The sequence below is a fragment of the Rhagoletis pomonella genome, unplaced genomic scaffold (genome assembly GCF_013731165.1).
Source record: "Rhagoletis pomonella isolate Grant_MI unplaced genomic scaffold, Rhpom_1.0 Rhpom_scaffold_00002, whole genome shotgun sequence".
NCBI classification, from domain to species: Eukaryota; Metazoa; Arthropoda; class Insecta; order Diptera; family Tephritidae; genus Rhagoletis; species Rhagoletis pomonella.
In genome coordinates this window covers 92,907,313-92,931,393 of record NW_023458556.1, presented here as the reverse complement: position 1 = coordinate 92,931,393, position 24,081 = coordinate 92,907,313, and the positions used below count along the sequence as shown (strand labels likewise).

The 24,081-nt window shown below is 39.3% G+C and overlaps 2 protein-coding genes across 2 annotated transcripts in view; one reads left to right on the top strand and one right to left on the bottom strand.

The window, feature by feature from the left end:
* The window catches only part of LOC118734190 (ras-related protein Rab-40C), a 120,101-nt gene that overhangs the window by 65,069 nt on the left and 30,951 nt on the right, over positions 1 to 24,081 (bottom strand). The window lies entirely within an intron of this gene.
* On the top strand, positions 4,606 to 6,430 carry LOC118734189. The gene is made up of 2 exons (XM_036463910.1): positions 4,606 to 5,709; positions 5,790 to 6,430. Exons 1-2 carry the CDS (start codon positions 5,424 to 5,426, stop codon positions 6,074 to 6,076), a joined length of 573 nt encoding a protein of 190 aa, XP_036319803.1. The 5' UTR covers positions 4,606 to 5,423; the 3' UTR covers positions 6,077 to 6,430.

Below are 24,081 nucleotides of genomic sequence, written 5' to 3'. Positions count from 1 at the left end.
TTTTGATATTTGCTCAAATTCAAATAATCAAAATGTTTCGTTCACCACAACATGATACACATACATCTACACGAGATAATTTAAATGAAACTCTTATTGATTTACAAAATAGTACGTTTAATGAACAGTTAACAAATCCGTATGTCGATCGAAATAGTAATGAGATTTGTGCTACATCGGTCAAACTACCACAATTCTGAACAAGTTGTCCGGAAGCGTGGTTTATTCATGCGGAAATGCAGTTTAGTACCAAAAATATTACACAAGAAACAACAAAGTATGAACATACAATTACTGCACTTCCGCAAGAAGTTATAATAACGATTTTAGACTTTATTCAAAATCCGCCCGAAAATAATAAATTTACCTCACTTAAGAAAATTTTAATTGAACGGCATTCATTAAGTGAGAATGCGAAATTAGACAAAATTTTATCGGATACTGAAATGGGTGATCGTAAGCCCTCGGAATTTTATCGGTCACTTGTACTGCTTTCTGGTTCCAATTTTAGTCAAGAAATTCTTAAGAAACTTTGGATGAGGAAGTTACCGAAGAACCTAAGCGTGATTTTAGCTAGTTCTAATTCAAGCAGTATTAGTGAATTGACGAAATTGGCTGATAATGTTTGGGAGGTTATTAGCAAAAGCGAGATAGCTTCAGTTAATGATTTTCAAAATTCAAAAGGTGAAAATGCAGTCATGGCTAATTTGGTTAACACTACTTCTCTTATTTTTAAAAATTTTGAAAAACTTTCTTTGGAATTATGTGAAATGAGGAGGGAAATGAATCAAAATTATTCAAGGTCACGTTCAGTGAATAGGAATCGTTTTAGGAGCCCTTTTAGATATCGATCAAAATCACGCGACAATCCGAATTGGTTATGTAGATATCATTATAAATTTGGAAACAAGGCTAAAAAATGTGAACAACCATGTGCATTTTCGAAAAATAATAGTCCAACAAACTAAAGTCGTCAGTTGTTGCGGCGACAAACAACGGGAATTTGGACATTTCCACACGTCGCCTTTTTATATTTGACAAAACAAACAAACTAAATTTTTTAATTGATAGCGGAGCAGAAATTTCGGTACTTCCAGTTTCTAAATTTTCGAATACGAGGAAATCTTCAGATATAATTTTAACGGCAGCTAACGGCTCAACTATTTTTACATACGGGAAGAAACTTTTGAATATTAATTTGGGTCTAAGGCGTGAGTTCCTTTTTACATTTTTGATTGCTGATATTGCGAAGCCGATTATAGGAGCTGATTTTTTGTGTAAATATGGACTTCTTATTGATATTAAAAACAAGTGTTTAGTAGATCCGTTAACAAATCTATCAGTTAATACAATTTCGTACTTTTGCAATGCCCCTCTTCCAAAAATTTTTTCAGTAGATGATCAATATACAAAATTATTGAAGGAATTTCCTTCCCTTATTTCTGAGCCAGATTACTCAAAACCGGTTAAGCATACAACGGTTCACAGACTTGTCACTGAAGGAAACCTTCCTTTTTCTAAGCCAAGGCGCTTAGATCCCATCAAATTTAAAGTAGCTAAAACTGAATTCGATTTTTTGGTAAAAACAGGGATTTGTAGACCATCAAATTCATCCGTGGCATCTCCACTTCATTTAGTACCAAAGAAAGAAGTTAATGACTGGCGTCCTTGTGGTGATTTTAGAAGACTTAATAATGTGACTGTACCGGATCGTTATCCTTTGCCTCATATTCACGATTTTAATATGAACCTTAGGAATAAAAATATATTTTCAAAGTTAGATTTAGTTAGAGCGTATCACCAAATTCCAATGGCAGAAGAAGACATTTTTAAAACGGCGATTACTACTCCTTTCGGTATGTTTGAGTTCACCCGAATGCCTTTCGGGCTGAGGAACTCAGCGCAAACGTTTCAGAGATTCATCAACGAAGTAGTAGGTAAATTAGATTTTGTTTTCGCGTATATTGATGATCTACTGGTTGCAAGTGAGAGTGAAGAACAACATTTAAATGATCTACGGGTACTTTTCGAACGTTTGTCTGAGTATGGTTTGAACGTCAAACCAAGCAAATGCATTTTTGGTGTTCCAAGTATAGATTTTTTAGGACATTGTTTATCTGAGGCAGGGATACAGAATTCTGTAAACAGAGTAGAAGCGATTCGCCATTTTGAACGACCGAAGTCAATAAAACAAGCGCAAAAGTTTATTGGTATGGTTAACTATTACCATAGATATATTTCAAAATTAGCTGAGTTTACTGGAGTTATATATGATTTAATTAATAAAACAAGTAAAAAGCGAGACAAAATTTTGGTTTGGGATGACAAATCCATTAAAGCTTTTGAATGCATTAAAGAGAAGTTTGCATCTATGATTTTGCTAAATCATTTTAGTAAAGATGCAAAATTGTCTTTAACGGTAGATGCATCCAATACAGCAATTGGTGGTGTCATACAGCAGCATTTCAATAATAAGTCTGAACCACTTGCGTTCTTTTCAAAGAAACTCTCTCCAGCAGAAATGAAATATAGTGCCTTTGACAGGGAACTTTTAGCAATTTATTTGAATTTTAAACATTTTCGGTATTTATTAGAAGGAAGACAGTTTACGGTTTTTACTGACCACAAACCCTTGATTTTTGTTCTAAATTCCAAAACTGAGCGTAGTCCAAGACAGACAAGGCATCTTGAGTTTATTGCACAGTTTACTAGTGACATACAGTATATTAAAGGACAGACCAACATTGTAGCTGACACGTTATCTCGTGCGTTTGAAATAGATGTGATTAAAAGTTCAGAACTTAATTTCAAAATTTTACAGAGTGAACAGCAACAGGACAATGAACTTAATAAACTTATTTCTGGACAAACGTTTCAAAATCTTAATTTAATTAAAATTCCTATTCTAAATTTTAATATTTGGTGTGAAGTGTCAGGAGAAAGTCCTAGACCTTTCGTTCCAAATAATTTGCGCAGGACAGTGTTCGATATGTTACATGGAATTGCTCATCCTGGTACCAAGGCTACACGCCGATTAATTGTGAAGAAGTATTATTGGCCTTGTATGAACAAGGAGATAAACATATGGTCAAAAGGATGTATAAGTTGCCAGAAATCTAAAGTTTATCGTCACACAAAATCTCCTGTGAGCACAATTCCAATTCCGAAGAGCAGATTTGAACATATACATTTAGATATTGTTGGACCGCTTCCTGTTTCAAGAGGTTAGCGCTACATTTTAACAATTACACAGTGCGACAGCCATTTTAAACTTTTGAAGCGACCTAGCAGAGATTGTTCATCTGGTCGAGTTATACACGAAACGGCCATTAAAAAGTTTCTAACACCCCCAAAATCTGGATTTAAGGCCAAAAAACCGTTTTTTCAGTTTCTTCTTAAAAAAAAATTCATTGAAAAACCAATTTTCAACCGATTTCAAAATTCTCAACGGTTTTGGGTAGAGAATTGTTGACACTTTCGAAATAAATATAGTGTTTTATTCATTTGAAAAAAGTATGATATGTTTTTTAAGCCAGAAGTTGAAATTTTTTGCCACTAATTGACAATGAATGAACCTCTTTGGGCATGTGTCATCGAGAGGCATTCATTACTTAATTATACCACTTTTTTATTTTTGGAAAGGACTTAAAGTTTTCAAGTTATGCAGCATAATGCAAAATTTCATGTTTTGGTCTCAAACGTCCTATAGGGGTACTGTGCGTAAGTTAAGAAATTGGTTAAGTTTAAGGACATTGATGGTTTTTTAAGTAACAAATAGTCATTTTTAGCGACAGTTAGATTAAAAACATATATATCAGTGGTCGCAAACAATAATGACCTAAGTCGAGATATGTCGGTTTGTCCAATTAATCTTCGTTTAACAGAGCAATAATGCACTTTTATTTTTAATGTTTATCATATACTTGATTTAGAATGAGGGTTTGGTAAATATATACTACTAATTCGAGACTTTGGGCGTTTTCTGCAACCTTTTTTATGGCATTATTTCTGACTTTGAACTGAGAAACGATACCGATATGAATACAATTTTTTCCTGTAAAGCTGATGAAATCGGCCACCTAGTTCGTAGCTAGACTGACCAAGATTATCCAAATGAGAATGCCAAAAATGGATCTTGATGGACATTTTGCATACAATTTCTAAATTAGTTTCCGAAAATTCTTGAACCACTTCCTTGTATATTGAACTTTCTTCATTTACAAGATAGCTATTACCCATAGAGATGAAACTCAGCAGTATTTTCTACTTGTTTCATCAATCGTCAGATTGCGAATCTGGTCATTAATGCAGTCACTAAAACGTCATATTCTTAATAAACTTCGCGTAATTAATTACACGGGATCATTCGCTCCAAAAAAATTGAAATGTGTGATAAACGCAACCGGTTTTGTTACGTGTGTGGCTTGTTTGTTGACAAGCCACATCGCTCGGAGTTTAAAAAGAATCAAGCAGTGGTTCACTCCTTCAACGACTTGTTTAAACTCTCATACGTTGAAAGTGCTTGGTATGAACCCGAAAGTGTTTGCTCGACGTGCTCTGCAGTACTGAAGAAAGTGAACTCCGGTAAGTGTTATAACCAGCATTTGTTATTTGAGACTCCCATGACTTGGCATTATCAACCGTATCACAAGTCGAAAGATTGCTAGTTCAGCCAAACAGATACCGTTGGCCATCACTACAAAACTCGCAATCTCATAAAATATGCTAATGTGTTGACTGTATCGAGACCAACCCCGAAAGAAAACACAGGGGAGCCAACTGCAAACGGACAAGCAGACCCTTGCAGCGAGTTCCCGATTGAAAAAAATGAGGACTCGTCGTATGTTCCAAATCGGGCAATAGTAAAGGAACGACATTTTATATCTAGACAAGATTATAGTGATCTTAGTCGAGATTTGAATCTGTCTTATAGAGAAACAGAGATCCTGGGTTCACGAATAAAACAGTGGAAGGTAGTGGATGATGACTTTAAAGTGACATTCACACGAAACTTAGACTTATCGTCATTCGAAGAAGTTTTTAAGGCTGATGATATAGACAATAAACTTGTATATTGTGTTGATGTGGATGGATTGTTTGCTGCCTTCGATCACGTGTACTGCGCAAAAGATTGGCGATTATTTCTGGACGGTTCTTGCAAAAGTAAGTATTTTATTTATCATAAGTGTGAGAAAACCAAAATTAAGCAATATTAAAAAATTTACGTTTAATTCACGAAATTCGTAGGTCTGAAAGTAGTATTAATTCACAACGAGAATCATTTGCCAACAGTTCCAATAGCATACGCTACTGATATGAAAGAGACGTATCAAACGATGGAAAAGATTTTACGATTAATCAATTACAATAAACATCAATAGCAAATTGTCTCAGACCTCAAAGTTCTGACAATACTTCTGGGAATGCAAGGAGGCTACACTAAGCATCCGTGCTATTTCTGCGAATGGGACAGTCGTGCCAAGGATCCTTACAAGTGTAGCGTGTGGCCTCCGAGAAAGGGGTTTCAAATTGGAATTAAAAATGTTCTCAATATCCCATTAGTAAAACCTGATAACATTATCTTGCCGCCATTGCACCTAAAGTTGGGCTACATGAAACAATTTGTAAAACGACTCGACAAAAACAGCGAGTCATTTCTGCACCTGGAAACAGTTTTTCCCAAACTAAGTGATGCTAAAATAAAAGAAGGTACCTACTTTCGAAGAATTTGCCGACTATTAATTTTTTCGAAAACGCATCTGCAACCATTTTAATTCTTTACTTTACAGGCATTTTCATCGGACCCCAGATTCGCAAGCTGATGATTGATGAGAATTTTGTCGAAAAACTGAACGAAGTAGAAAAGAGAGCATGGCTGAGTTTTATCTTGGAAATGAAAGAAGTTCTAATTATAAGGAAGTGGTTCAAGAGTTTTTGGAAGCTTATGGAGAAATGGGATGCAAAATGTCAATCAAGATACATTTTTTGCACTCTCACTTGGATTTCTTCCCGGATAATCTGGGTCAGTTTAGCGACGAGCAAGGTGAACGATTTCACCAGGAAATCTCGGCAATAGAAAAGCGCTTTGCTGGAAAAAACCACGTTAAGATGATCGCTAATTACTGCTGGTCGCTCAAACGTGAAACCGACGACCTTTATTATAAGCGCAAAAGATCCAGGAAACATTTTTAATTCGAATTGGTTGAGGTATGTAGTTAGCGAGCATCTTAAAGTGGTTTTTTTTTTTTATCTTGATTAACATTTTGCATCCCATTTCTACATAAGCTTCCAAAAGTAATTAGCTAACATCTTAACCATTGTTAAACATTTCCCATTGTTTTGTATAACGTGTTCTAATGAGTGCAAAATTTTATGAAAAATATATATGTTATCAATCTAACTATCGCTAAAAACGACTGTTTGCTATCTAAAGGTTCACTTGCGCAGCCAAATTTATATTTTTGACTTAGAGTTAACATTAAATGAAGGCTGAAACTCGTACGGTTTAGACAACTTTTCAAATTAACATTGAGTTAAAAAGATAACTGGCTGTCGTGCAATGATTTTTTCATGTAAAATGCTAAAAATGGGGGTTTTTGTGAAATTTTTGTATGGGGAACCCCACAGGTGGGGTCTTAGGGGGGGTTCCACTGGCATGGGTGGGTCGGCCCTACAAAGTTAGTGGGGGTCGGTCATACATTTAAATACGATTGGGGCACTCTAAATGGGTCAACTTAGGATTTTTCAAGCTTTGGCGCTCAAGGTCAAAAGTACGAAGTCGGGACATCAGAATTGGTTTTAGAGGTATGCTTCCTTCGGCAAAGTATCTTATTTTGATCCCTAAAATACGATTTTCCTTGTCACTTGGGTGATTTTCAAATCGACCCGCCTTCCAATACATAGTACCCCTGTAGGGCGCTTGAGACCAAAAAATTTGATTTTGGATTATGCTGCATATCTTGAAAACTTGAAGTCCTTTCCCAAAAAAAAACACTTGTGTAATTAAGTAGTGAATGCCTCTCGATGACACATGCCCAAAGAAGTTCATTCATTGTCAATTAGTGGCAAAAAAATTACGTCGAAACCTGGAAAAACCGAAAAAATTTTCAAAAAATTCAACTTCTCGCGTGAAAAACATCTCATACCCCTCTCAAATGAACAAAACACTGTATATATTTCGAAAGTGTCAACAATTCTCTGCCCAAAACCGTTGAGAATTTAAAAAACGGTTGAAAATAAGATTTTTAATGATTTTTTTTTTCAACGAAAACTCTGAAAAAACGGTTTTTTGGCCTTAAATCCAGATTTTGGGGGTGTTACAAATCCTTTGAAGGGTGTTTCGTGGATAACTCGACCAGATGAACAATCTCTACTAGGTCGCGTCAAAAGTGTATTCAATTTTGTTTTTTTTGTAGCACTGTGTTATGGATAGATTTACTCGTTGGCCGGAAGCATATGCTGTAAAGGATATCTCTGCACAGACAGTTGCAAATAAATTTTTTAATGAATATGTTTCGCGTTTCGGTGTGCCTTTAGAAATCACGACGGATCTGGGTACTCAATTTACGTCCAAATTATTTTCGGCACTTACTAAATTACTTGGTAGTCATCATATCACAACTTCTTCCTATCATCCTCAAAGTAATGGTATTGTGGAACGATTCCATAGACAATTGAAAACTTCAATTTTGGCTAGGAATGGAACTAGAGATTGGTACGATGAGCTACCGATTATTCTTCTTGGTTTGCGTTCAGTGTACAAAGAAGATATTGCAGCCACTCCAGCTGAAATGCTTTTTGGCCAAAATTTGCGTCTACCTGGAGAACTTGTTGTGCCAACTACAGAAAATGTTACTTCCGCCGAAATTTTAGGAAGTTTACGGGAACGTTTTAAAAACTTTAATTCAAATTTAAAACATCACAAAAATTCCGATTCAGGAATTTATGTTCCAAAAGATTTACAAACTTGCAAATTTGTTTTTATTCGCATTGTTAACAAGCATTCTCTTCAACATCCTTATGAAGGGCCTTACAGAGTTATTGAAAAAGACAAAAAATATTTTAAGGTAGATGTGAATAATGAAATTAAAATTTTTTCGATTGACAGACTAAAGCCAGCAATAGTTGAATTAACAGAACCACATAACACTAACAACCATATAGTTTCAACAACGACTAAAAAGAAACAAGTTACTTTCAATTTGTATAATAATAACTCTCTGGAAGGGGCAGTATTGTAGTGTTAATACTATTTACTATTGTACTTTGTTCATTTTTGTACTTTGTTATTTTTGAAATTATTGAATTAAGTTCTTTTTCAATTTATGTAAATCAAAAAGAAAATTTTTTATTACTTCAGAATTTCTTCTTCTTTGAAATTTAAAATACGTTAAATTAAAATTAAGTTTATATAAAAATAAAATTCTTTTAAAAATACAATACTATAATTAAATACGCTACACTATTCAATAATTTAAATGAATTATTACAATATGGGTATCGATCGAAATGGTTCAATGGCTTCATTTTAAAACTGCATGTAAGGGGTTTCCATCTGTTTAAAATCTCAAATTGAGTTCAGGGGATATATTAATTGAAAAAGTGTGATAAGTTAGAAAGAAAGTTTTATGTAGTTTGAAATTATTTTGAAGATGGTTAAACAAAATTTAAACCTCCTTAATTGAGTTTTCTTGAAATAAATTTTACTCAATGTAGCACGTAGAAATTTCATACACTCAGCGAAGCGGGTGAGGGCGATCTAGTAATATGATATAGTTATCTCCTCGATCTTGCTCTGAAGTCTGTTACAGTTGAATGGTAGCACCTTTGTGTGCCTTGGGAGTCCAAATGGCGATTTGTCACCCCTCAGTTGAAAAGGTTGGCCACATCCCTTAATTGTGGTAATCTAAGAATATGAGCGTACATAAAATATGATGAATAAAGCAGAATGTTGTAGCAGTAAAGCAAATTCGTTTAGATAATCCGGTTCTATATTATCCGGAGCGCTATAACGAATAAGTAAACCAGTGTTGCCACTTGAGTATATTTTAAGGTACCAAAACGCCTACCAATTCAATTTCCAAACTACCAAAAAAATGTTCACCATTTAAACGAGATTTGTTGAATTTACGGGATTTTAACTACACAAATTAGCAGTAAAAATGAAATACCAAAAAATTACAGTGGTGGTTAACCATTCATTCCAAACATTCCAAACTTAAAATTTGTAATAACTTGCTCAAAAATGTATTTCAGTTTGCATACAGTCACACTTTTTTACCAAAAGTGAGTGTCACACTTTTCAAATTGCCTATTAGCAATTTTTCTTTCAAGAAATGCAGTTTTTATTTCAAGGTAGGCAATTTTTCGTTCAATTTCAACAGCTTATCGGTCATACCTTTGGAAAGTGCGTTTTAGTACTAAAATATGGAAAAAAACAAAGAAAACTCGTACGTATGAGCAAATTGAAAGCCATTTTTTGATGTAACCAAGCCAGCAGAGATACGCAAATTACAATTTTCCGTATCCAGAAACGAACAAGAAACTACTACAATTTTCGTTCATTCGCGTATCCAAAAACATTCAAATAACAATTTGGTTTTCGCATCCAGAAACGAACAGAGAACGCTTACAGTCTTCATTAATTTTTATCAGGAAAACGTTAGAAAATAATGATGTTATATGAAAGCAATAATTGTATTTTATTTGTTCAACCTGAACATTTGAAAGCTTATATAACTCGACAGTGGCTGAGCGTTCAGAGGAACGTGCTAGTATTTTAGCTTTGAGAAGGTGCCGGGTTAGATGTCGTCAGGCGCATCTTTAAAGTGCAGAATGAAAGCGTATTGAACGAAAAATTCAATGAGAATAATTCCAGAAAAGCAGCGAAAAACGTATACATTTCAAAACAATTTTCGGTACTTGTCTGTACATACCTATGGACAGAAATCCGCATTTCAACCCCTTTTTTCTTTTTCTGATTTTTTGCTGGCTGGTTGCATTACCAAAATATTTTTGCCTACCAAAAGCTTTACCAAGCCAACCAAACTACCAAAGGAAAATAAAGCTACCAATTCTGGTTCAATTGGACCAAGACGGCAACGCTGAAGTAAACAAAAATGCAAGAATGATAGAATACAAGATTGCGCCTGGGCGTTCACATTTGTGTACCACAAGTAAACAAAGAATAGAGCGAAAAGAAGAACGAGTTAAAACTTCCAAAACAGTTCATTTTACAGTGAAAAACGTGTTTTAATTTTGCTAAACGCGAAAATATTGCATTTTTCACCTAATCTATTAGAGAATAGGTAACATTTTAGTGCACTCCATTGCTTTGCAAGTGAGGCTGCTTCAGCAAACGTTTTAGTGCACTCCATTGCTTTGCAATTAAGACTGCGGCAGCCTCTCCGCGGGATTGATTGGTTAACTTGCTAATGGAGGCTGCTTGGAGCAGAAGCAAAATCATTGTGAGGAAATGCTGTTAATGTAATAATAAAGAAACATTTCGGGAACGGCTTTGCCGTGCCCTATGTACACAAAATGCAGCGATTCGTCCCAGCGCTACACTTGCATCTACGCATCTTGCATCTTGACGGCTGTCGCAATTTAACACACAGCACTTCATTTTATTAGTTTTTACGCAGTCTTCAACTCAAAAATCACTCACAAATTGCAAATTAACACAATTTAAACAGATTTTTCACATATAATTAAATTTCTCTTTCGGTGATTTGTAAACAAAGATTTGTTTACAAGTTACCACAACTGTCAAAATCGGCAAAACCAAAGTAGCGGTACCACTGACGGCGCCACCTCTGTTCGCTGCACCGTGACAAAAATGTATTCCGAATGTAAAGCTAAGCGTACACGGTAGAGAAATCTCTCTAGAATTTTATTGAAATAAAAATCTCTTCTCTCAATTAAGTTTACACTGTAGAGCAACTGTAGGAGATATTCACTCTAGCTAGAGACAAAAGAGAGAAATCTTAACTTCTCTCTACCATGTACTCTACAAGCTGTGTACACGGTAAACAATAGTTACCTCTCGCCTAGAGTTAGTTTTCTATCTCAAATTGCTGTCAACGCTTGTTGTTTGTATATGTATTTATATCAAAACCACGATGTAGAAAATATAAGCCCTGTTCGCGTACGCACTATCCAGTAAAATCCAGTACTAGTTTTACTAGTTTTTGTTGGAATGCGTTTTCGTACCCAAAAACTTGCAAGAAACCAGCAAAAGAGAGAGAATTGAGAGAGCAAAAATGGCAGCTGTACTTACAAGTTTTACTGGATAAATTTTTACTAGAACTATTTGCTAGTAAGAAAAACAGCTGATGGCAAGATGCTTATGCAATTGACAAAATAAACCTGTTTAAATAGGGGTATTCTCAAAGTCTTGCACGATGCACGGATTGCACGAAATGCAAAAATACTATTCCCAATTTCGAAGAGTACGAGAGCCAACCATTGCAAGGTTGTAGCATGTATGGGTAGCAAGCAGCGAAATTATGTATCAAATACAATAAGTGAGCGAGATGAGAGGAAAGTGAGAAATATGTAGCAATTCCAACAACAAAACAACTAGCACAGGGTCGCATTTATCTTGCTATGCTAGTTTGCAAAATATATACATGGGTTTCGACGTTGCATATTTTGCAGCAATAGGAAATGTTGTTTCCCATGTATTTTGTTGTTGTGTGTTTGCAAGTTATGCAATCCATGCAATCCGTGCTACGTGCAATGGCTTTGCAAGATTTGGAGAATACCCCTAATATATATTAAGATGGCAAATACTATTTTTATGTATATAAAACTTGCAACTTCTTTCTGGTTTTGCGTTTTCGTACTTTCTTGCGTATTTCTCTCATTGGGAGTAAATATTTGCTTACTCTCCGAAATTTGGTTACTGGCAAGTTACTGGATATTTTTTGCTGGAGAATACGAAAACACAACTATAGTTGGCGCCATCAGTGGAGCGCTAACCCTTCGTCGATTTGACAGCATTCACCTATTTGCTGACGTCATAAAATACATTTTCGCAATATTAAAATTCCCTTGAAAGGAGTTTCTCCGAGCAGTTCCAGCCAAACTACTATATATATGTAGGTATCCACCAAGTTGAGCAAGTGGCCTGGCACTCTGACAAAACAGCATATATACTGGCAACGACTGTTGCCAGAGTGCCAGACCACCTGCTCAATTTGTGAATACCCCTTATGTTTTAACCAATAATAATGCCCCTTTCAAAGAACGGAGGCTATTGGAAAAGCCATTGAAAAGCCAATGAAAATAAGAGAATGATTCCCGATACATTATTTGGCTACGTTCTAAGTGTACCTAAAATGGTGTGCTTGCATCGAATATACGATTTAATGTAGTAGCCATTTTAAAATTTAACAATCAGTAATGAAATTCATTAGTTGTGTTCTTTAACAAATTATCCAGTAACTTGCCAGTAACTCTCCAGTATCTTAATTTCTGAGAATTCGCTCTCATAGGACAAAAGTACAAGAATGCAAAACCAGTAAGAATTTGCAAGTTATTACGAACAGCTGATTAATTTGTGGTTTGTTCGAAGCTAGTTGCTAATAAAACAATATATTATATTTAAATAGGTTTATTTTGTCAATTTCAACTATAAAACCCTCATAAACATTTCTTTTATTAGTTTCAATTCCACCCAGCAATATGCGATCAGCTGTTTTTCTCACTTGCAAGTTCTTACTAGCAAAAATTTATCCAGTAAAAACTAGCAACTTGTCCTCAAAAAGAAATGCCACTTTTCCCCTTTCTTACAAGTTTTTTGGGTACAAGAACACCAAAACGTGATACTTAGTACAAACTGGTACAAACTATCGCGTACAAGAACGCTACTATTGTCAAGACTTTACCATATGTCTCCGTAGAGCAAAAAGTCTATTAAGACTGTGTTTATGCACGGAAACTTTTGTCGACGCGATTTTTCACATTCCCTTTTGGTGTTGCTCTTTTCATTTACACACGGCGATTTTTGTGTATGCAATTGTTGTTGTCAGCTGTGAACCGCTAACTCAACTTACGCAGACGAACGAGAGCACAAAGCGTGTTGCCCGAGAACAAGCAACTCGGTGCCCCTCTCCTTTCCTCGTCACGCTCTCTCCTACAAACGTCGAGTTGCGGCAACAAAAATCGCCGTGTGTAAAGAGCACTTAGCTTGCTAAATAGAGCGTAGAGTTGTCGTAGAGTTTTCGATCTAGCTGCGTACACGGCGAAAATGTCTCGCTAAATACCTCTCACGTAGACTTTGTAGGTGAGTCTCTCGTAGAGCTCTACTGAGTGTTTACACGTCTCTAGCGAGATTTTTGTGTAAATCTCGCGTTTTTTCTCTACCGTGTACACTTAGCTTAAAGAAACATTCCCATAAACTTAATAGGTTCCTTCACACCGAGCTTGGTACTCAGCAAAAATACCAAAAAAATTAGAGATTTGCTGAATTGGTATTGCAGATTGAGCCGTCCTGGCGGCGATAACATTTGTGTACCACAAGTAAACAAAGCCGAATTGGATGTGAAAAGAAAATGTCAGAAGACCAAATTTTCTTAATATTCAATTTTTCAACAGTAAACGCGTTTTAATTGTGCTAAATTGCAAAAATATAGCTCGGCGCTTGGTAATTTTTTTCGATGTATATTAGGTGTGATTTCGTATTCCTGGACTAAATCTAGTAAAATTCTCAAAAACTAAAAATTTGCTTAGAGCGAATACTACCACTGAAAAGTACGGGATCGCTTTCTAGTAAAAAATGGTAACTCCTGACAACTTCAACATAACCTCCAAATTTCGGGTTGTAAAATTTTGATTATTTCGTAAGTAAAAACACTCAGCTCACACATGTAAAGAGCCGAAAATACTTACAAATTCATTAGAATCCACTCAAACAAGTTATTAAATAATTTCAAACTTGCATTTGGCTAAATGCACTTTTCTTTTGTTGGCAATTTGGTTGTCAACACACACTACAGGTGATCGTATGACAAATTTACTAGAATTTACCAGCAAAAAATCTTCGGACTAAAACTGAATGAGAGAATGTGCGTTAGATGGCAGAACGTTCTAGAGTTGCCATGAGTGCGAGGCAGGTATGTCAGGCAGCTGCTACAGGGCACCATAAGTTCAGTTGCTAATCAGCAAGCTAAAAGTTTGTCACGTACACGTACCTGCATATCCGCTGCACTTTAGCGGAAGCAGGCCAAAATCGATAAAAAAAAAATCAGGTGGGGTATCAATCGATGCGTTTTAACGCCAACAATAACACTTCGAAAGTGGGAATTTACTTTTTTAATTAATTCAAAAGTTATTTGCAAAAAAACTTGCACTTTTCGCCCTTTATTTCGATGAATTTCACGCAAATAAATGGAGTAAATGAATGCAAGTTAACAAGTATTAATTACTTCTTGTACCCTTGTGACAGTGTTGCCGTTGCGCTCCAACTGGACCAAAAATTCTAGGTCATTTCTTAAAATAATGCTTTGGTAGGTTGGTTGGTTTGTTGTGATTTTCGAGGGGTTTTGGTAGGCAAATCACATAATTTATTCATTGTATTAAACTTCAAGTATCTCTGTTTACGGGATTACATGTAAAGGATAATGTCAAAAGGAAAAGAGAAATTGGACATGTCAAAATTATTCTTGAACTGAAGTTGAATGTTGCACTGATTGGACTGTCCTCTAATCCATAGACTGTTTAAGTTAGAAGAAAATAATTAAACAATTTTTATGCAAATGCCAAATTTTACATTTCGCTAAAGCGAGTGAGTGAGAAGGGAGAGTATTTGTATTTTCTTTCCCTCTTATCCCTTAGCCCTAGAACACTAATTTTAGTCGATTCGACTAACACAGTTTATGTTTTGTGGTGAAGTTTATTGAAAATGCATTTATTTAAATGGAATTTCCGTTAATTAAACTACAACATAACCGCATACCTTTTGTTTTATTTTGCTAAGAAAACATTAAAACAATATATCGACTGCTGAGTGGAAGATCGACCTACACCCTATTTCAGAATTTGGTTGAAGAACGCCCTATTTCAGAATTCGTTTCAAAAACGCCCTATATCAGCTGCCGATTCAAAAACGCCCTATATCAGCACATTTTAAATATATTATAGGGCGTTATTGAATGTCGGCTGAAAATCGAAAAAGTTACCGTTTTTGAAATCGGCACTTGCCACGATTTTGAACTTCACATATTCTAGCTCAGGAACACCCCGCCAAAATAGTCGTATCGGAAATTCCATCGTTACAGACCGATTCAGTTGAATCTGGTTCAAGGACACTGTGGGCACTTCATTCTATGTAGTAGTTTACAAATATACATGTATACTTCTACAATCACAAAAATTTGCATAGGCTGTCTTTCTTTGATTTCGAATTGAAGTCGATTCGACTAATAACACTGGTTTACAGCAAAAATGTTCAATGGATGCCACTATCCAATTCATATAGAGAATTGCCCGCTGATCTCGAAAATCTAGTTAATTTTTTATTGGAGATATTTTCAATTTACCGTTATTCAGCTTAAAACAAAAATTGGTTCCACTTAATCACGTATAACTTAAGAGTATCATACGCCACGTACACCTGAGCAACACGCTTTTCTGCTCATATTTCATACGAAAAATCGTTACGCATTCCATCTGAGCACTTATTACTTCTTTATTTATCCATCGATTTTCTTCATTAGTAACTTGATTTTTGTAACAGAACAGGCTTTAGCGCAAATGCAAAAATTTGGCACAGAACCTGCTACTTTTCTAATTTTTCTTCTGTTAAAGTTTGATTTTTTTCATTTTTTCAGTAAACATAAATTAATTGAGCTTTGTACCACGATTGTTTATTAGGGAGAATTGAATGAATTAGCAACAAGAGTTTACGGGATGAACATAGCTCAGCGGTTAACGCTTCTGACTTTGAACATCGATTACGCAGGTTCGATCCCTGCTGAAGTCTAGAAAAAAGAAGTCTGATGAGGAGATGTGGTAATCTCCGAAATAGCTGCTATAACTTCTACCGCTTAGACTTTGTTGCTTTTTCAATTCCTAATAAACAATCGTGGTACAAAGCTCAATAAAAATTTTAAAAATAAAATGTTAATAAGCCGCAATAACATTGACAAATACATAGTTTAGGAAGAGCCTGCCTGAAACTATGCAAAAAAGCAAATAAGCAAATGGATGTATAGAATTGACAACAACAACCACGCTGTCGAGTCTAAATAGCGGCAGATCAGCTGCACTTGATAGTAGTTGGTTGAATAAGGAAAATGAATTCGCAACAAGAGTTTACGGGATGTACATAGCTCAGTGGTTAACGCTTCTGACTTTGAACATCGATTACGCAGGTTCGATCCCTGCTGAAGTCTAGAAAAAAGAAGTCTGATGAGGAGATGTGGTGATCTCCGAAATAGCTGCTATAACTTCTACCGCTTAGACTTTGTTGCTTTTTCAATTTTTCCCAATAAATAATCGTGGTACAAAGCTCAATAAAAATATTAAAAATAATTTTTATTTAATTTTTTTATAATGAAAAGTGGTGTCCTACTTACATATGTTACAATATTTAGATCACGTTTTCAATGAAAGTCGCATTTTGGTAGGCTGAGAGCTATTTTGTACCAATTGTGGTAGGAACAAAATATTTGAGTGGCAACACTGGCTTGTGATCTATTAAGTGAACATTTTATCTTTATCTTTACTCATCTTTATTCAGGCTAGGATTTACAATTTTACAGACTAGAAATTGGGCTAAAAAATATAAAAAAATTACTAGTGGGTAAAATTATGAAAAATAAGTTTCAAGAGATTCTTAATAAAACGTCTAGGAAACGAAAAATCGATATCTTAACTCTTTGAGATGTTATTATACTCCGCAAGGCCTCGAAAAAGTCGCAAAAAGTGGGAAGATCACTTGAAGGCCCGTAACTTTGCCTCTGGTGTGAGTAAGCTCTAATAAACCGTGAGGTCGTTGTCCAACCCGACGAAGCGTGATGACACGAGTGGAAATCTCATTCGGAGGTCGCGCTTCGTCGGACCCGAATTCAAACTGCATCCTTCGGTAGACCAGGCCAAACGTCGAGTGACCAGGAGGCTGTTCAAACTGCCTAAAAACACCACTTGTTTTCACCAGCGGCTTGTTTTCACTGCTGAAACCGGGGAAACCCGCCGACAAAGACTCATATCGCCCGATAACGCTCCTTTCTCCGGTCTCGAAGACACTAGAGGCCCTGCTACTCCCGTACTTCACCTGCCACCAGCGAATCATCAGCATGGCTTCCGTAGAGTGCACAGCACAACAACAGCACTTAAAGCCATAAACACCCAAATAACTCGCGGCATAATCGCAACCGCCCCTGTGAGAGAACGGTCCTAGTAGCGTTGGACTTGTCAAAGGCGTTTGACACCGTCTGCCATTCCACGTTGCTAGAAGATATTGCGAAACCAAGAAGAATAAAACAAGGGGTTCCACAAGGTGGTGTTCAACTTCTACATCTCAAAGCTCCTCCAGCCACCTGAGGGAGTTTTCCTTGTTGTTGTTGTTGTAGCGGCTACAACAACCCCGCCCAGATCGGCTGATATCTTAGTCGTTGTCGTCGAGTTCCACTAACGGCAGCCCCAAGAAGCGTGCAGCCTCTATGGGGTCAGTCCATAGGGACGACGCCGTTAGGGTTGTGGGGTTTTCCGGGCATACGAAGAGATGTTTCGAGTCGTGCGGGGTCTCTCCGCATGCCGGACATTCGTTCGGCATATCCGCATTTAACCTACACAGGTAGGAATTTAGCCTGCTGCAGTAGCCAGAGCGAAGTTGGGCTATTGTCGTTCTGGTCTCCCGAGGCAGATGGAGCTCCGTCAAGTTAATGTCCGGTGTTTGTGTGCCTAGAACGGCATTCAATGGTCTTGAGTCTACATAACTCGAGACTGCGTCCCTGTGAATGCCGTTCAGGGCCTGTCTATGAGCTGACGGGTCCAGAGGCTGCTTAATGAACCTCTGGACTTCGTCCGTCAGTTCATATAGATGCCTCCTGACGTGCCTCGGCGAGGGCTCCACTGCAAGCAGCTGTTTGTTTGGGTGGCCACATCTGTGACAGAGCATCGTGTTGTGCTCCCAAATTGGGAGCATTTTCGCCTCATCGTGGAGGTGGTGTTCTGGTGACATCAGGAGGCATCCTGTCGCTGTCCTAAATGCTGTATTTTGTACGTCTGTAGCTTCGTCCACTGCGTCCTACTAGTCCCCGGCGACCACACTGGTGCTGCGTAGTTTAAAACCGGCCGGCCTATTGCCTTGTATGTTGCCAGCAACGTTTCTTTGTCTTTGCCCCAAGTACTGCCGGCTAGCGACTTGAGGACCTTGTTGCGGCTCTGTACTTTATTGACAATAGCGGTTGTGTGCGCAGAGAAGGAGAGCAGGCTGTCGAATGTTACTCCGAGTATTTTAGGATTATTCACCGTCGGAATTGGTGTGTCATCGAGGTAAATTCCTAGCGGTAGCCTGACCTCCTTCGTCCAGGTTGTGAACAGGGTCGCAGAGGATTTCGTAGGGGAGAAGGCTAGTCACTTTGCAGTGAAGAAGCGAGAAAGGTCAGAGAGATATCCGTTTACTTTCGAACACAAGTCATCAATTCCATTCCCAGTCGCCATGATCGAGCAATCGTCGGCGTAAGAGACAATCGAGACTCCCTCTGGTGGTTGAGGGAGCTTTGAAATGTAAAAGTTAAACAGTAGTGGGGAAAGGACACCACCCTGTGGAACCCCCTGTTTTATTTTTCTAAGTTTGCTCGATTTGTCTCTAAACATTACCGACGAGTGTCGACCACTCAGATAATTTGCCGACCACCGTTTGAGCCTCTGTGGGAGAGAGGAAGCCTCTATATCTTCTAGTAGCGTGGAATGGCTGACAGTGTCAAAAGCCTTTGACAGGTCCAACGCTACTAGAATCGTTCTCTCACAGGGACGTTTACAGTTAAGGCCACGAGTTATCTGAGTGTTTATGGCGTTAAGTGCTGTTGTTGTACTGTGCACTTTACGGAAACCATGCTGATGCTTCGCTGGGGTCAAGTGGTTTGTGAAGTACGGGAGTAGCAAGGCCTCGAGTGTCTTCGCTACCGGGGAAAGGAGTGTTATGGGACGATAAGAATCTCCTATGTTGGCGGGTTTCCCGGGTTTGAGCAGTGGGACCACTCTCCCCACCTTCCAGATGTCTGGGATGATGAGAGTGGCCATTGAAAAGTTGAGGACCTCCGTTAGGTGCGCTACCCCCGCAGGACCCATATCCCGTCGGGACCCATGGCTTTGGAGGCTTTCGCCTTCCCGATGGCCACCTGAACTTCACCGCAAGTGAAAGCAAGGGGGGGGGCACAAGTTGTTGGCAGTTTGTGCAGCCTTCTGGTCACTCGACGCTTGGCTTTGTCCACCGGCGGATGCAGTATGAACTGCCGGCTAAAATAGCTCGCGCATCGCTCCGGATCCGACGAAGCATGGTCGCCGAAAGAAATTTCGACTCTGTCGTCGTGCTTCGTCGGATTGGACAGTGACCTCACGGTTGACCAAAGCTTACTCACACCAGAGGTGAAGTTACAGGTCTTCAGATGCTCCTCCCACTTCTTCCGCTTATGTACGTTTACTAGTTGCCGAATCTCCGCGTTGAGATCCCTAATACGGGGATCTCCGGGATCGGCCTGACGAAGGCTGTCACGCTCATCGGCTAGAACAGCCGCTTCGGCAGGGAAGTTTGGACGTGGGTCCGTTATACATCCTGCCGGTATGAAGCGAGCTGCAGCAGCAGTGACAGCCCTGCGGAACTTACGTTCACCGAGATGGACGTCGGTTGGTGTGAGAAGCGCAGTGAAGGTGTTTTCAGTAAACTCCGCGTAACCTTTCCAATCAGCTTTAGAGAACTTGATATAGGTCCGGTGTTTAGCGGAGGCAAAGTCGGTTGGTTTATCTATCGAGATGACTATGGGTAGATGGTCTGATGCTAAGGTCAGCATAGGTCGCCATGTTATGCTGTTTATCAGACCAGCGCTGACTATGGTGATGTCTGGCGAGCTGCTGCAGTTACCCATAATCCTGGTGGGTGCGTCGTCGTTCATTGTGCAGAATGTCGAATCGGCTATCTGCTCAGCCAATTCTATTCCCGTACGATCGTTTGACAGGCTTGAATGCCAAAGATCGTGATGCGCATTAAAGTCACCTACTACCATACGGTTTTCACCTCTGAGGAGCGCACCTATATCAGGGTGATATCCTGCCGGGCAGCAGGTGACAGGGGGTATGTATATGTTAAATATTTCGAGCTCAACATCGCCTGACCGGATAGCGATGCCCTGACATTCTAGGGTGGTATCCCTGCGGTCAATGTCTGCTTCGATAAGACGATACTGCACGGTGTGGTGCGTGATGAACGCTAAGCCACCACCATTATCCCGCTCGCGATCTCGACGGTGCACGTTGTACCCGGCACAATTCAACAATGTTGAATTGCTGTGCAACTTCGTCTCTTGGACCGCAGCTATCAATATACCATGCCGACACATAAAGACGGTTACTCCTCAATCTTGCTCTGTAGCTCGTTACAGTTAAATTGAAGGAGCTTCATGTGGTTCGGGAGACGTGTTGTGAAGTGGGGTGTAAGGGATGTGTGTGTTCTTACTGCCGTTAGCTGTGTGCGCTGCTGTGATGGTTGCCGCCCTGTGGTGGTGGCGGGAGGCGTCGCAGTTGGGGTCTGCGACCGAGCAGCGCAACACGGGCCCTCGAATTTCCTCGTCCAGTCTCGCGTGGTACGCAGACCTGAGCATGCCCTAAAGTGGCACCAGCCAAGGCAGGTGTTGCACTTGACTGATGTCACATTACGGAATTTCCTGGTCTGACATACCGTGCAGATTGTAGGAGGAACCAGGAGTTGCTGGCGGCGGCGTGTGGGTGGTGGTGCGGCTGTGTGTGTTCTATAGTCTGTCGTGGCTGTGGTATGGTCTGTGGTGTTATTATGTTGTTGTGCTGTGGTGACTGTGTGAGGCTGCTCTGGTGGACTGAGGTTAGCCGTGGAGGCTGCTCTGTTTGAGCAGCAGGGGGCCACATACGACGTGGTCCACTGCCGATGTGTCCGTAGTCCTGAGCAGACTCTGAGGTGACACCACCCCTCGCAAGCATTGCACTTGACAGAGGTGGAGTTTTGGTGTAGTCGTCTCTGGCATACACAGCAGGTGTAGGTTTCTGGCCCTGGGTTTGACTCGATGCCTGCCCTGAGTAGGAGAAAACGTAGCGAATGTAGCCCTATGGCCGAACAACTTCTAAGATACTTCGCCGCCCTAAACGGGAGTTTTCCTGATCTCGTACGCTGACTGGAATTGATGACCTCTGCTCAAAAGTAAACGACTATCTCTCCAGCCTGCCAGCTAGCACTGACCAAGACTCAACACTGACCAAGACTCAGAGAGCGTATAATATTGAGAATATGCAAAACTAGCATGGACATATACCTTTTCATCGGTAATGCAGTCACCATACTGATTCAGATAGGAATCCAATTTAAATTTAATAAGAACTTATTTGAAATAGTGTGGTGACTGCATTACCGACGACAAGGTGGTCCATGCTAGTTTTGCAAATTCTTTGTGTTCTACGCTCCCTGAGCAAACGAATACGCAAATAAGGCAATTTTTTCTTTCATCCGCTGTAGCCGAGTGGTGAGAGCTGAGTGCTGCAGGTCTGCAGGTCTGAGGTTCGATACTCGGTTGGAGCGATTGCCAACAAAATTTTTGGTTTTATTATCTATTAAAAAAGTCAATAACAACTACCTAAAAATAACATTAAAAAAATATAGAAGTTATAATTGAATGAATGGCCGTGGACTCGAACCTACGACCTCGCGGCTCGTAAATCTGAATTACTGCCGTCTGTCAAGACACAATTTTGATCAGATCAATTTCGCCGTTAATCCGGATCAACATTGCCGTCTGTCTATGCTTTTACACTCTCCCCAACGAAATCAACGGCGACCCTCTTCACCACCTGGACAAAGGAGGTCAGGCTAGAATTAGGCATTCATGCTGCTGGCAACATACAAGGCCATTGGCCGGCCGGTTCTAAATTATGCAGCACTAGTTTGTTCGCCGGGGACTAGTTGGACGCAATGAACGAAGCTACAGAGTCGCCAGAACGCCGCACTCCGGACAGCGACTGGGTGCCTTCTGATGTCGCCTGAGCACCACCTACACAGCGAGGCCCAAGTGCTCGCCGTAATGGAGGACAACAAAATGCTCTGTAAGCGGTTTCTGGTTGGATGCCAAAGAATGAACACCTTAACAGACCACTGCTAGAGGCGCAGCCTCCGCCCAGGCACGTCGTGGGGCACCGGTTCGTGTACAAGATCGCAGTCCAGAAATACGTAGACCAACCACTGGATCCGACGACGTACAGACGAGCAATCAATGACATTCAAAAGGAGTCGGTCACCACCTACCTGGACTCCCGGCCTATGAATGCCGAGTTCGGAGCATAATCACCACCTGTAGAAGAGATGGAGCTTTAACTGCCAAGAGAGACCCGCGCAAACCTGGCTCAGTTTTGGCCTGGATATAGTAGCCGCCTCAACAGCTACCTGTCCAGACTCGACGCCAATATCCCCAATGAGTGGCCGGCATGTGGAGACTCTCCGCACGACACCAACCACCTCTTCACATTCCAGCTCAATCCTACTCAACTGACACCCCTCTCCCTCTGGTCCGACCCAATTTAAACAGCCCGTTTCCTGGGCGCACCGTTAGTTGAGCTTGACGACAATGGTTGAAGGATGAACCGAAATAGGCGGGACTTAGTAATGTCGCTACAACAACAACAGTAATTAGCCTTAACGGCAGGAACGTAAAGGCCATATGAGAACGAAGAGTTCTGAGAGGTACATTAAAAGTAACAAGAAAAGATGGGCAGTCAATGGAGCCACAGATAAGATCTGAGACAAATAATAGTAAATGAGTTCGCCTTCTATTTTCCATAGATAGCAAATTTATTAGTTTACACCGGGAGTAATATGAAGGAATCGGATCTGAAAAATTAAGAGAAGTGAGTGGAAATCGAATAAAAATCTTTTGACCTCATCCAATCCTTGAAGCGTGACAATTATAAATAGGGCTCCATATAATAAAGGTATGCTCAAGTTTAGATCGTACTAAGGAATTATACAATGCGTTCTGGGTATAAGGGTCCCTAAAATCCTTGGTATATCTTCGAACAAATGCTAAATTACTATAAACTTTTATTATATTCACACCAACTTAAAATACACTCGGGTCTACGTAACCGGAACGAACCAGATTGCATAAATCTGGCTAAGGGCTGTCACTCCAGCATCCCTACCCAAAAACTCTTTGGGGAATTTATATGCTGCTACAACAACAACAGCGAACGAAATCTTGCTGAAGGTAGAGAACATCGGATGCAAAGGTTATTCTACGAAAGAGTTTTAAGTCATGGGCATACAATAAAAATATAGAGTGTTTGAAGCAGGAGCTAATATCATTTATAAACAAGACAAACAATAAGGGGCCAAGGATGCTATTCTGGGGGACACCTGATGTTACAAAAATTAGATTTACAATTATCGATATCTACAGACAGAGTGCTATTTGTAAGATAAGACTTTAAAGATGTTAGGAATTTAGAACGAAAACCAATGCACTCAATGTTATGTAGCAATATTGAGTGGACACCTTATCAAAGGCTTTAGAAAAGCTCGTATAAATGGTGTCTACCTGAAAACCATATTTGATGGAAGAAACGCAAAGTTCTTAAAAAGAAGCTAAATTAGTGACAGTTGACCGACCAGCCACAAATCCATGTTGGTGTGGCTCGATTATTCTTTGACATGAATCACTTTTTCGAATAACTCAGAGTAGACAGACAATTTCGAAATAGGCCTATAATTCGCGATATCGTTTCTATTTCCAGATTTAAAGACAGGGATTATAGACAAAATTTTCCATCTGTTAATAAATAATCCAGTCGAAAGTGATAGGTTGAATATATGACATAAAGGAACCTATAATGACAAACTAC